The 14,131-nt window shown below is 39.5% G+C and overlaps 1 protein-coding gene across 7 annotated transcripts in view; it reads left to right on the plus strand.

Moving 5' to 3' along the window:
• The window catches only part of ELF1 (E74 like ETS transcription factor 1), an 87,840-nt gene that overhangs the window by 35,999 nt on the left and 37,710 nt on the right, over window positions 1-14,131 (plus strand). For 6 of the 7 annotated variants that reach the window (XM_038140746.1, XM_038140783.1, XM_038140774.1 and 3 more), the window contains exon 2: window positions 13,734-14,043. In XM_038140746.1, the coding sequence (XP_037996674.1) occupies window positions 13,972-14,043 (72 nt within the window). In that variant the 5' untranslated portion in view covers window positions 13,734-13,971. Of the gene's footprint in view, window positions 1-12,036; window positions 13,367-13,733; window positions 14,044-14,131 lie in introns of those variants that run through there. The other variant, XM_038140755.1, reaches the window with a different exon arrangement.

Here is a 14,131-nt window from a genome sequence, read left to right on the forward strand (position 1 = left end):
AGTCTCCCTTCTTAATCCTACCCCATGCAAATACTTTAGAACATGAATTTAGGCTACACTGATCTGTAAAAAGAAAAATGTACAAATGGCATGGGAATATTAGTTTCTGTCTTATTCTGCATAGCTGCAAGTTAATGCATTTAGTATTGTGATTATGCTAAACATCATTAGAATAACCTGGAATGAATATATTGCATTTCAGAGTGCATTGAAATTGGGAGCTTAAAGGCCCAAAAAGCTAACTTTTAATTATGTCTTGAGTCAATGTTCTCCACTACAACTGTGTAAGCAGTCTCTCACCTTGAGGAGGTTTTAAAGGCATGATTTTATATATTCTCTGCTTGGTTCTTTAACTAAGATTTTTTTCTGCAGACATTTAAATTACTTGAGTCTGTAACATTTTATGTCCTGTATAGATGTTCAGTACAGCAGAAATGTCTGTATTCTTCATGCTGTTAATGCAGCTTCTCCAATTCAGGCAGCCTTCAGTACCTCATTGATTTTCCCCAGCAGCAGCTTTTGAGGAAGGGCAGTATTGAGCAAATAAGTGAAAGGCATTGTTTTTAAAAAGGCATTTGGTTCTGGACTCTTACTGTGCAGCATTAAGAAGCAAAGACACCATCATACTCTAAGTCCAAGAACTGGTGGATGAAAAGCTGGACATGACCCAACAACATGTGCTTGCAGCCCTGAAAGCCAGTTGCATCCTGGAACGCATTAAAAGCTGTGTGGTCAGCAGGGTGAGGGATATGATTCTGCCCCTCTGCTCTGGTTTCCTGGGAGCCCACAGTTTTGTGATTCTGTGAAAACAGCACAGTTCAGTGAATTTCTGACTTGGAACCTGAAAGGTAATGATTACCTTTTGAAAAGCTGGCTGAAATGAGACAAACATATGCAAGAGGGAAATGAGAACAGTGTAGAAGCATTTGCTTCTCAAAATGTTATTCTTAAAGCAGAACAAGTGAGCAATGCTGAAGAGACAGAAGGAAAGATGATGACCAAGACTGGAGATAAAAACCTCAAACCTGCAGCTTCTCTGCAGGGATGAAGGAGTCCTCTCTGGAAGGTTTAGAGACAAGTGAATTGTGTTGCTTTTTTCCACATACAGTGGGGAGATACTCAGTGTGCCTACACTGAGAATATTGGTATAACCTGCACATAGAACTCTTTGTGCTATGTGCTCCACACCCATAAGTAGTTGGCTGTCTAGTAACAAGGTGGTTTGTGTACCAAACAAGTTACAGCAAGAGCCTAAGGTCTGGGTTTTGTTGGTTCGGTTTTTTTCTTTGATTTGTTTTTTGAAGTCCCTCTGGCTATGTAATACTCACATTTTCTAACCAAGACCATGTCCCTCCCTCCATGTCTCAGTGCTGCGTGTTTGTTGGTACTTTCTTAAAGTTGTATCCAGTCTCAAGCTCAGTTTTAAGCCAATGTTTATTAAGTATTCCTTGAGTTCAGAGCAAACTGGTCAGCAGGTGACTTTGTTCCCTTTCCTGCACGGTGCAGATCTTACCTATTGTTTTTTACTCGAGCATATCTGGAGTGTTTTGTTCCTTCTTGTCTTTCTCTTTGGTGAGCTGTGACACTGGTACAAATTTTCCATGCAGAAAGTGGGTCCCAGCTCGGAGCTGTGACTCATGGTGAGGGAAAATACACAGTTACAGCCTTCCAACCCAAATTAGCCTTTACCCTTCTACCTGCAAATTGAAAAGCTTATGTCCCTCAGTCTGTAGTTTTTAATAACTTTCAATTTTTTTTTGTTAGGCTTTAGATGACATGTGAGTTGCAGCTACAGTGATCTGTAAATTACAATACTCTGGAAATCAGACAGATTTCACCTCAGAAAGGTGTAACAAATGTCTTGCCTTGGGAGACTCTCTTAAAGATATGGTTTGTTTTGGTCTTGTTTAAGAGACCAGGTCTACCCTGGCCTACATCAATGCTGTCTGAGCTACCGTAAAAAACCTGTTTAAGACAAAAATTAAGTTGTATGGTCTTGTGCTAAAAAACTCCAGACAATTATATTAGAAAAGATAAACAGTGAAAAAGACTATCCCAGACTTGTGAGACTTGGAGGTTAGTGGGAGGGAGTTCAGAAGTCTGACTGATGGCTCTGACTTCCCTGTGTGCAGCTGTTCCTTATCAGTCTGCCTGATTGTAGTTATGGTTTGGTACTTTGCACCTCTTTCAAATTACCTTTCATTGCTGTTTCTACAGACTTTTGAATTAAGTAATTCTGCTTGTGAGATGTTAGGAGGTGTTGTCACCTTTTCTTGGGTTGGGCATTTTTTGTTGCTTTTTGGGGTTTTTTGAATCTATACGAAAGCTCAGTGCAAGTATCAGCTTTGTGATTTTGACAGTAGGAGATGTGCCTTGATTCTTCCAAGAGATTTGCTGGTGGAGATCTGTCTCTCGTGTCCCAACCTCATGAGGAAATCCCTGCCTGTGTTAGGGATAGTGTTGGGCTCTCCAAACCCTAAAAACCAAAAAAATCACAAAACTACTTGCCTTAGTTCACTCATCAAACTATTTCAGAAAAAACTTCTGAAACTAAGTCATCTCAGTTGTTGTGCCAAATAGGTGACAAAATGCACCTTTGGGGATGTTTAGAGAAGGTGTATGTTGGGGCACTGTGTATGTGCTCTGACTGGTCACAGATTGTAGAAAACAGGTGACTTCTTGCCTGGTGCAAAAGTTCTCACTGATTAATTCCAGTGGTATAACCATTGGAAATGTGTGACTGAGTACTTAATTTCTTATATTTATGGGTAAACATGAATGAGGATCTTTGTGGCAAATAGATTAAAAAGCTTCAGGCATGGTTTGCAAAAACATGTCTTAACTGACAAACTTTATGAATAAGACTGAAATATGTATCTATATTTTACTCATATGTCATTGTTAACCATAGTACTAACTTAAATATAAATAAAGTGTTCTTGTAAATTAATAGAATCTCTCAAAGACCAAAATGTTTGTCTAGTGGTGAGTTAGAGCAGCTTACAGATAAGTGTTAGTTGCAGTGCTTTGTGGTATGGGCTGTACTGTTTCTCATTATAAGCCTTCTTAGCCTTTTTTTTTCTTTGCCTTGACTGGGTCTGTGATCCTTATCTAAAGGAGTAAAAGTTACTTAAAGATTTAAGTTAAAGCAGTATGTGATTAAAGTTCTTCTTGTGTGTTTCATCTCGGCTCTCTTGAGTTAGCTTGCTTGTAAGAGTGTAATGGTCTATCACCCTGTATTCTCAGCTTTAACAAAATGTACCACTGGTCCCAAGAAGGAGGATGCCTGAAGAACTCCGGATGAGTTGTAAGAATACACATATTCATTTGTTAAAACTCTGTTTAAGTCCAAGATGTGTGATGAGCATGTAGGAAGGCTAAGGTACCTGTCATACAAGAGCACAAAATACTTTGTGTAGTCCCCTGAAGCACTACCTCTGCAGCTGGTGGCCATAGGATGGCCATGCATCTTGTGCAAAGAGGGAAATTGCTGGTCCTTTTTGTTTCAGCATTGCAGGATTTGACTTGCCACTGTCTAAACTGTAGGTGCTAGTCTGTGAGAATAGGGTTAGCAGGACACCTTCCAGAAAGGGAAGTTGGGCTAAAAGCCATCAGGGAGATGGTGGAACAGCCAAGCCCAGGGCAGCACCACATCCTGGCTGGACAGGGCTGGAAACACCTTCTCTTTGTGCCATTCCAGTTACGTGCTGAGAACACGCCTGCCTGCCTCCTGCTCCAGCAGCAGGGTCTGAGGGGAGGCAAGGAGTCAGTGTAATTACATGATTTTGAACCCAGAATGGGGCCTGGGGTTTCTCAGACCTGCTGAGATAAAGAACAAGTGCTTCCAGGCCAGGGCTCTTGTTGGAGGTAGGGTCTGCAAGTGCAGGTTTGTTCTTGGGGGCATCTTGGAGCCTCTGTTCTTGGCGTAGCCTGCCTGTGTTCCACAGTTCCTAAAATGAAAACTCATTCCATCGTGTAAGCTGTGAGGTAAGATGGAAAAAACGATTCCTGTGCTGCAAATGTTTTGTAGGTGATACAGTCTAACTCAGAATAAATGTTTCTCCTGTTGATAGAAAGGGTTAAGCATTGAGGGCAGCAGGTATAGGCAGACTTAGGTATGTGATATATTCGACTGTTTTGCAAGGTGCTATAAATGTTGGCTCCCTGTAATCTGATACCAGGGTAGGACAGGCTAACCTAATGGAGCTAAATAGACAGCAATGTAAAAGAACTGGAAATTCAAGTCTAGCTGACTAATACCAGCCTGCTCCAGAGGCTTTTGACTGTTCATTTTGCTGACAGCTGACAGCAAATGAGAGGCAAACACGGCCTAATCTGCTCTGTATTCTTACAGCTTTTTTAAAGGCACTGCAAAGGTAAGACCCATTATATTTCTCAAACTGGCACTTGCCAAATGCAGCCTTGAACATAAATATCGCTGACAAGAACAGAGTACCAAACTGAGGCTTGAAGCCCAAGTCTGTGAGTTTGGGAAAGGGGAGGCCTCAGTGCGTTCTGTGTGGATTAGTTTGTGCCCCTTTCTAGCTGGTGCACGTCCATTAAATTCAGATTTCTGAAACGGCTCAAGTACTCAAACATAGAAATGCAAATCACACAGCACTTCTGTGGCTGTGTCAGAGAGTAATTTTGAACTTATTAAAATATTTTGTTTGTTGCGCTTGACAGTCCAGTTAGAAGAGTTTTTTAAAAAGTTAATTGCTAAACAAAATCCACAGAATGCTAAAAATCTGTGTTGCAGAAGTTGTAATGGGGTTTTTACTGAGCTAGGTCCTGTAGCAACTTTTGCAGAATACTGAAAAAGTCCTGTGGGAATATAACTCCCTGATCTAGTATTACTGATGCTTGGCTGGAAGAGGTTGCCTGGAGTAAGAAACTTTTAACTTGAACTTGATCTTTGCTGGCCTCTTTTTTTTTTGTTCTCCTCTTATATATATATATATATATATATATATATATATATATATATATATATAGTGCTCATTTATAGTGCAGCTAAAAAAAAGTTACTGTTTTTGGCCATCAGTTTTTCTTTGGTAACTTAACTTTTACCTGCAGGTGATTTAAAAATAATGACTGTGGTACTAATTTATGGGCAAAATGGTTTTTAGAGAACAATTGACAGTTTTATGTCAGTATTGGGTACAGACTAGCAACTGGTAATTTGTGAAGTTTGGCACCCTTCCAAAGGAATTATATTTAGTTTCTCTGATCTTTCTTCCTCCCACTGCCACTACTTCATTTTCCTGTGTGTGTGTGTTAATCAAAAGAGCAAGATCTTTCAGGGTCAAGCAGTTCTTCCCCCCTCCACCCCTCTTTTACAGGTTTCCTCATATCCTGTTTTAGCTGTCTTGGAGCTCAGCCCTTCAGCTCTTTCTGAAAGATGCAAGGGCTCTTTCCCTTAGAAATCAGTGAAATTTGACTTATCTGCAGCTCTATTGTTGTAGATGCTTGTAGGCTTGTGGTCTTAATGCTCCATAAAAGGTGCTATTAACTGCAAGAAACCACTTAAAGGTGCCTTTTAAAACATTTATTTTGTGTCACTGGAATAATACATTTGGTTTGTAAAAATTTCTGAACCCGATTTGGGATTTCATCAATTTACTGTTTTCTTGGTATCTTTTTTTAAAACAGCTTTTTGAGATTTTGTGCAGTGTGAAAAATAGGAAGATATATTCGATACTAATGTTACTTATTTATGCTGGTAATTTGGTTATCTTATTACAAGACATAAAACCAGTCTGCTCCCTGCAAATTTACTATTGGATAAAATAGCATATACTAATTGTTATAGGAGAGGAAGTAATGAGAGATCTTTTGTTTTCCTTTCTCTCCATAATTAGTATCACTTACCACTTGGTGAACTAGACTAAGTGGACATTTGCAGTGTCATATCCAACTTGTAATCCATCTATTCTGCTTTTGCAATGTTTAATATATTACTATTTTTCTGATGGAGAATATGTAAATCCAAAAGTGCGCAGTTAAACAGGAATAAAATGACAGCAAAATCCTGCATTTAGAGACATGCGATTGCAATCTGTATTACTGAAGGTTTGTCATGTGTTGAGACAGCTCTTTTCCATTATTTAAAAATAAATCCTTATATAATGGGGCTGGTTTGGTCTAATGACATTGAGCTGATTTTAAAACATTTTACAATTTTCCTAAGCTTTTCACTTCTGTTGTGTCTGTAGCAAGGAGTTTGAGCAAGTACATCTAGGCTGATGCATTTTTAATTGCTTTTCTTTCATTCTTTCAAAACTAGTTGCTTGTTGACTTAATTGAATGTCTCCCTGGGAAATATGATCGCCTGATTTTCTCCTTTCCTTACCAATAGTGATGAATTAACTACAAAAGGCAGAATCAAGGGGCCGACCAAGTTAGTGACTGCCAAGAGTTTTAGATCAGCAAACCACACTTCCCAGCCTCTGCATTTACTGGACATGAGTGTGTTTGTGTACCATTTTGCAGTAGCAAGAGGAGAAACAGGTCTTTGCTATGAATGTTATGTTTTCAGCTGGTCCTTGGATCCATATTACATTACTGCAAAAGGCCATGCTTTCAGAAACATTCTTCATAACAAAACCTGATGGTTTTCTTAGGATAAGAGACCTTTAGATAGTTCTATAGAGAATTCTTAGAAAGATGGGCAGTAATGCTGTCAGTTGCCAGGGAGCTCACTGTGATGGTGTGCTTGTGGCCATCATTTTTCAGGTGGTGAAGGCCTGGCTTACACCCCCTCTTCTTTTTGACAATGCCTATGCACAGATGTTAGCTTTCCAAGACCAAGATGTTCATACTGAGATGTTGGTGCTGCTCCATTCCCTGGCTGGTAGACAGAATCTGGAATTCTTGCAGGCTTGGCAAACTGTGTGCTGTTCCCGTGCTGTCCTTTTAGGCGTCCTTTTTGGAGGGCCAGTTCCTCTTATTTGTTTGGCTTTCAGTGGGTGAAGAGAAGATCAAACGATATATATTCCCAGCGGCACTGGGGTGTTGATGAGCAGCAGTGGGTGGAGGTGACTGAACTGGGAGCAGAGGAATTTTGTGTATTCCCTTGTTGTATAAAGATGTGGGAGATTGTGGGGTCTTTTTAATCTTTGGTAGGCAAAACAGCTGCACCAGAAGTTAAAAGTCAAGTCAGTAGAAGGGCACACATTTCATATCTTTGGTGCATATGTGCTGCATGTGCACATGGATGTAAGGTGTTCATGCAACTGCAGCTGCTCGGTGTGCCTGGGTCTGTGTGTCCTGCAGGCAGCTAGAGTAGGGGCTGTGCAGTGAAGCAACATTGCGTGGCTTTTATCTAACTGTAGTTGAAATAAGTGATTTGTCTGTGACCTGAGGCTTCAGTAACCCAAATTCAATCTGAAAAGTTTCAAAGCTGTATGAGTAGCCAGGTGATGGCTTAACCACTTCTAAAAATTTACCCTGCTCTTCTCTTTTTGGCGTCTAATGTGCTGAAAGTTGGGCAGCAGCAAAATGGTGTTTGAATCCACTAAACAGTTTTGATTGGGATAGAAGGAGAGCTGGGGGCTGGCAGGCCCCATCTCTCACATGGTTTGGGGAGGAGAGGTGGAATGGAGTTGTCCCATTGTGAGGGATGGGTCATGTCCTTAACCTCTTCTTATACTATGCAGTCATTCTATGAAAATGCAAAATTCAGATATTTTCATGTTGGGAGAATGGGGAAGCAGGAGAGTGGATTTGGACCCTCTAGTCTCCCTGGAGAGTCCTTGCTCTCGTGCTTTAGGTCAGCTAACTTTTCCTGTTGAGTTGGCTCTACTTTGCTGGAGCAAACATTGCAGAGGGGTGAGTAAAACCCGGCCTGGCCTTTCCTTGCCTGATCAAATTAGGGAGGCTTGCTCTTAGCAGATGCTCAAGTACTTTTTTTTGGAGCTCAGGAGCTTTAGTAGAAAAGCCTGTCTCACCTCAGTATCTTTCAGGTCACTCTTTAGGCCTGGCCTGTTGGTGGTAGGCTGATCTTTTGTTGCTGCAGCACAAATCAATTACTTAGAGTGCTCTACATCTACACACCTACACTGATTTGAGGCTGCCTTGATGCATTGAGCGTGCTGGTGGGAGAGGATACAGAGGAAAAAAAAGCTTCAACCATGCTTTAATTTTTTTCAGCTTTCCCAGCAGTGCTCTGCCAGGTTGCTGGGTTTGTGCACAACAGCTGTGTTACATAAATGTGCTGAATAAAAGGGACTTAAAAAACCTGAGGGAGCATGGGAGATTGGAAGAAAAGAGTTTTCAGGGGTGGGGGAGTCTGTAAACAGTGGTAGAGCCATTACTGTTAGTAGTCTGGAAAGGAATCTGGCCTCAAAATATTCTGGCTAAAAGAGATAGTTACAAAAAAGAGATGAAAATGTGAATTTTTTTTTGTGATGGCAAAAAGCTTGTTGCTTGTTTTTTTTCTCTTTGGAGTAAACATCTGGTTTTTTGTCAAGTGGGTTCATTTAATTTCTTTGATATTGACTGGACTTTGTGTCAGTTTTGGGGTTTTATACGTGTTTATATTTAACAGATAAACCCTCTTACTCTCTGTCCTCCTTGCTGTATATGCACTGAGAGCCTGTGGTTTCCAGACGGGCTGCAAAACAGGGCTTTATTGATACTGATGATTTCTTTGTCCTTAATGAAAGCTCAGCAAAGGTCACTCTGTTGGCTTTTATTATGTCAGCTGCCCTTTGCACAGTTTGCCCTAGGCAGCATGGATGCTCTCAGAAGACTTGAGTCTATTCCTTATGTTGTTTCTTTCCTTCCTCAGTTCTACCCTCTTAACCATGTTGTTTTTCTATCTCCTTTAATTTGTGTGAGCAGTAGAAAGACTGAGCCTTCAGAAAATTTTTGTGCCAAGTGTCATATATTAATTTGTTCTTGTCATTTCATCATTGCAGATGCCCTGGGTCTAAGTACATGTTTCAAATCCCTTGTCCTGGGCAAATTTGTGATATTACTGGATAATAAAAATCAGTCCATGAAGAATGACGCAGAATACTAAACTGTTAACATTTATGCTTGGTGTGGACTATATATAAAATCATTGCTGGTCTGGGATTTCTGCGTTAAGAGAACTGCAATATTATTCAGCTTTGCCCTCCTTTTTAAGAAAACCTAACTCTATGATGGTACTTGTTGACTCTTCAGAAGGTGAACTGACTCTGGGTTGAATTATCCTTAACCTCTGCTGGTAGAATGGAGTTAGAAATTTGAGGGGCGTGTTCAGCTTTACATTTCTGTTAAGTCACAGATTTGATATTTCTAGCCTAGTGCTGATGCTACAGACTGTCTTAGGAAATCACTGGGAAATTCCAATCTCAAGTGATTTGTCCCTGTGTTGAATGAGTGGAACTGTTTCATCAGCAACTCAGTATTCAGATCTGCACTTGAATCTTAAAGCACTAAGCTGGTTCTTATTTTAAATATATGAATGATCTTAATCATTTCATGAGAAAGGCAATGCTGGATGATTACAGTCATCTTTAGTAACCCTAAATGGAACTGGATCCAGTAGCTTCCTGGAGGCATCTTTCAGCTCATTTGGGATGCCCTCAGTAGCAAGACTTGAGTCTTCTAAACTCATAGCTGAGCTTTAGCAAATTTTTGGGTTTCTGCCTGGTACTTTGATGCCTACTACGCCTGCTCCAGTGCGGTGCCATTGTCCTATTTTGTTGTTCTGCATTACAGTGCTTGAATGGTAAGGTGGTGTGCCAATACTGGCTCATATTATCAGGATTTGAAGGAAAATTTGTGGATTCCAACATGGAGCGTAGTTGCAATATTGCAGCTTCACCATTGGGACCAAAACCATTGGTTCTGGAGGGATTTCTTAGAAGCTTTGTTGAACTGGCTCAGTTAGTCCTCAATGGTCTAGACTAACTGAAGGTATAAATGGTGAAGAGTGGTGGGGAAGAAGTTATGATGTCTAGCTGATGTTTAGGACAGAATCATACAGTGCATCTTCTGGGATATCAGAGCAGCATGTACTAAAGCTTAGATTGACTGAATGTGTTTTTTGACAGACTGATTGAGGAGCTTGTTTCTAGATGTTGAAATCAGTGGATGAGGGAGTTTCCAGGGGGATTGAAATAATTTAAGTTCTGTTTCAAGGATTAAGCAAAATCAAGATGTTTGTTTATATTGTTGTATCTTAATGCTGCTTTTTATAACATGTTTGTACAACAATTAGTAAAAATGAAAGCAAAACCTTACTTCCTCCGTAGTTCTGAAAATTTGATGCAAATTTTATGATAATAAATATTGGGTTCCCTTTCTCCTAGGATTATTTGTATGTAGTCAAGCTTACTGTGCATGTGAATAGAATTTACACATTTTATGCTGTTTGCAAATAACTTATTTTCTACTTGCAGATGTATGTAAAATCAGGCAGGGGATAAGTGGCATTACATAGCAAAAACAATAGTCGTGTTTGTGTTAGCCTATAGACAGCAGGACCCTGTGATAGTTGGAATAATGAAAGCACAGTTTGAAAAAATAGATCTGAAGGAAAATATAGCTGGTTTAGAATTCTGCTGGCTTCTGTGAAAAGCTGCTCTTGTCTTCTTTATGCCAGAGAAAGTAATACGGATTAAAGGAAAGCACTTTTGCATTATTCTGCTGCGCTGTTGTTGCCCAATAGATCATTTGTTATTACTATACACTGCTACAGAAGTAATGAAAAATATCCTGCAAACCATAATAGTCTGAGTCCCTAACCTTTATAAGGTTAGATGTAAAAGCTCACTAAAGCTTGTTCACTCACTTGTCTGTGGATTTGGTACTAATGCTGTGGTAGATGTTTCTGTTGTAAAAAGAATGTATCACTTGTCTTTATTTATAGAGCCCTTGGTCGTTTTGGGGTTGGGGTGTAAGGGAGAAGGAACAGTCTCATGTCACTGCATCACCACTGTGCAAAAGTCATAAGGCAGCTTTTGACTGCCCATTTCTACAGTGGTATCAGATGATTAGGAGTTTCATGTTAATATAGTGTGACTGGTTTAAGCAGTGTTTGTGTGGATCAAATGCATTATGCTGCTGCAGTCTCTTAAATGATATTAAATCAGGATAATTAGTTGTGCATTGAGAGTTTTGTTGTTTCTTTTTTAAAATAAAAAGTAAGGAAATATTTCTTTATGGCTTTTAGTAAGTTTACTGCCACAGCTTTTGTATCTTATGCATTTAGTGTACATTTTGGTATTGTAGTATCTACTGTAAAATATTAATATTTTACAGAATAATGAATAACCTGGCACTAATGGAAGAAAATGTCAGCTCCCAGTGCACGTGGAGAGCTTTAAAAATTTTTAGCATAGCTTGACCTCCAGTTTTGCTTATATTTAAGAGCTTATTGGGTAGCCTGTGTCTCCAACATGTCCTTTATCCTGATTTTACATTGACTGTATTAAATGTTATTGACCTTAGGTAGTTACTGAGTGTTAAGAACTTGTAGCCTTTGTTCATATTTGTGGCTTCAGTCAGTGTAGTGGCCATGATTATAAGCCCTTGCAGTATTCTGCCTCTGAACAATTAGCTTAACCTCTGTTTAAAGAGAAGTCTCCATTTGGACAACTGAGGAGGTTCCTGTATTTCCCTGTTTGCCTTGTGATCCTTTACAGTGAAATTGCTCTTCAGTGATTAGAGGGTGTGACTTAAAATATTATTTGGTCTTGTTGGACAGTTACAATTTATTCCTTAGCAGGAACCAAAGTAGAAGTTATATTTCTATTACTTTACATAAAGTTTATTCTGTGTAAATTTCCATACCTGTCTTCTCTTCTAAAAAAGTTGATATATCTCTGTTGGCATAGATTGACCCACTTGAATTGCTGTCTGTAGGCAATATTAAACTATATATTATATAGTTATATACTTTATTTTCAGGCTGGTATACAGGATGATAGGAGTCGAGGATGGGCCAAGTTGTGCTCACTCCCACTATGGTGGCAATGTGTGTCTACTCCCTAATGGCATCCACATCTTCTAAAAGGCAAGGCCAAATAATTAGATTTAGGGAAGTCATCTAGGATTAAATAGTTGTGTGTAATGCTTTCAGTGCCATAACTCTGCCAAAGTATGGAGAAAGCCTTGTTAACTATTCAAGTCAACCACTAAAGTGGTGAGCACTGAGGTTGAAATGGTTCCTACAGCACTTCCTTCTCCGTTCCTGCATGCAACTCTCATTAAAGCAAATATTCTGTAGTTAAGGTTGTGGCTAGTCTTACAGACCTTTTAACAGCTAATTAGAGCACGCTTTGGAAGTTGGGGAGGTTCTCCTGTTTGCATAATCTTGGGTTTCCTGATTTCTTAGAAGGGTAGGATCTAGTGACTTAAATGCCTAAATGCACTGCCATCACTACTTAGGAATTTGGGAATACCACAACCTATATAGGAAAAGCAGCTGTTACATTTCCTAGAGTGAGGGAGTACGAGTCTCTGACATGATCCTCCCTAATTAAATTGCTTGGCACTGGGGAAAGGAAGATGATCTTCATTTTTTTGAGTTTCAGCCTACTGCAAAAACAAGGCGAAGTTAAACCTCTTGTACAAAGGCAGATGCTAATCATCACCAATGGCACTGACGTTGATTCTTCTGTGGGGCCTCACTCTGGATGGGTACATCTTAGAGCTCTGCCCCTTATTCTTTTGTCACAGCAGCTCTTAATCAAAGGCAGTTTAAAGAATTTTGCTCAAAACACTAGGAACCACACATTTTTCTTCTTTTAAAATATATTGATTTAAATTCCTAGGCACCAACACACTCTTTAGGTTCCTAATTTTAGACACCTGCTCCTGTTACTATTTTGAAATGGTAGATTTTTAAATTAATGCCTGGATCACCTGAATTGTATATGAAGAGTTCTTTTTGCACTTGCCTCTTTCCCCAGAGGTGGTGCAGCAGCCTCTTGGTAAGCTCACCCTAGCTGAGTTTACCTTTGGCACTGATGAGTAAGTAACAGCATGGGAGCTGTGGGCAGGCATCCTTTCACTGAAGCTGTTTATGTTCAGTAGTTGGGGATTTTTTTTCTTTGTACTGTGCAGTTTTTTTGACAGTTCTAATTTGCCGTGACATGGTCAGTGCTGTTTCCTTCCGGCTGCTTGTGAGCCTGTGATAGAGGTAAGGGTACATTCACAGTGCATTTTTAACATGAAGCTGAAGATCTGCTTCATGTAGGAACATGGGCACTCTCTGGATTGTACAAAGAATTTATTTATTGGTTTCATCATTTTGACCGGGGAATTCAAGATCCAGAACATGTTACTTGCAAAACAACAATTTTTTTAAAATTTGAACTGTGTGTAAAGAAGAAATGTGACATACTTGGGATATCTTACAGCTGAGTAGGTCTGTCTGAGTTTTGTATTTTTACTTTGAATAAACAGTGAATAAACTAATGAATGTGAAAACTGCATATCTGAATCAAATGAAAATATGGATTTTCTCTTTGTTAACTGTCATAACATTTCCTTTGTCTCGTGCTTTTACTATGAAACACTTTGATGTCTTATTTCCTGAAAAAGTTCTGTTTCAGGTAATGAAAGTTCTCGTACATTAATCAGTAAAAGTAATACCTTTGGAGCCACAAAAGTGACTTCCTTGGACGTAGATAGAACAGTTTTAATACATGGAAAGCTTTATTGCCACTGCTACTATTTCACATAGCTAAAGTAACAATTTTTTAATGATATTTTTTTTATTTTTCCCTCCACAGTGGTAAAAGTTATCGAGGCAGGAAGAACATCTCAGGAAAGGATTTTTCTTGGTTTGTTTTGCTTTGAGAAGAGAAGAACACAGGAACACTGATGATCTAAGGAACACAAACATTGATACTCGATCCATTTTGTGAACCTGCCTTTCTGCCCAGCTGGACCTCAGTGAAGCTCTCTGTTCTTTCACATTCAAGAACGTTTTTCTTTGTATGTGGAGCTGAGACCTGGGAATGCGTTATTATGGCAGCAGTTGTACAGCAGAATGAGCTTGTGTTTGAATTTGCCAGCAACGTCATGGAGGATGAGCAGCAGGTATGGGATGGTGTAAGAAACCATATTTGTACAAGTTGGTGTTAGGAGTATTATGAAACACAAGGAAAAAATGTGGTGTAAAACACAA

The sequence above is a fragment of the Motacilla alba genome, chromosome 1 (genome assembly GCF_015832195.1).
Source record: "Motacilla alba alba isolate MOTALB_02 chromosome 1, Motacilla_alba_V1.0_pri, whole genome shotgun sequence".
NCBI classification, from domain to species: Eukaryota; Metazoa; Chordata; class Aves; order Passeriformes; family Motacillidae; genus Motacilla; species Motacilla alba.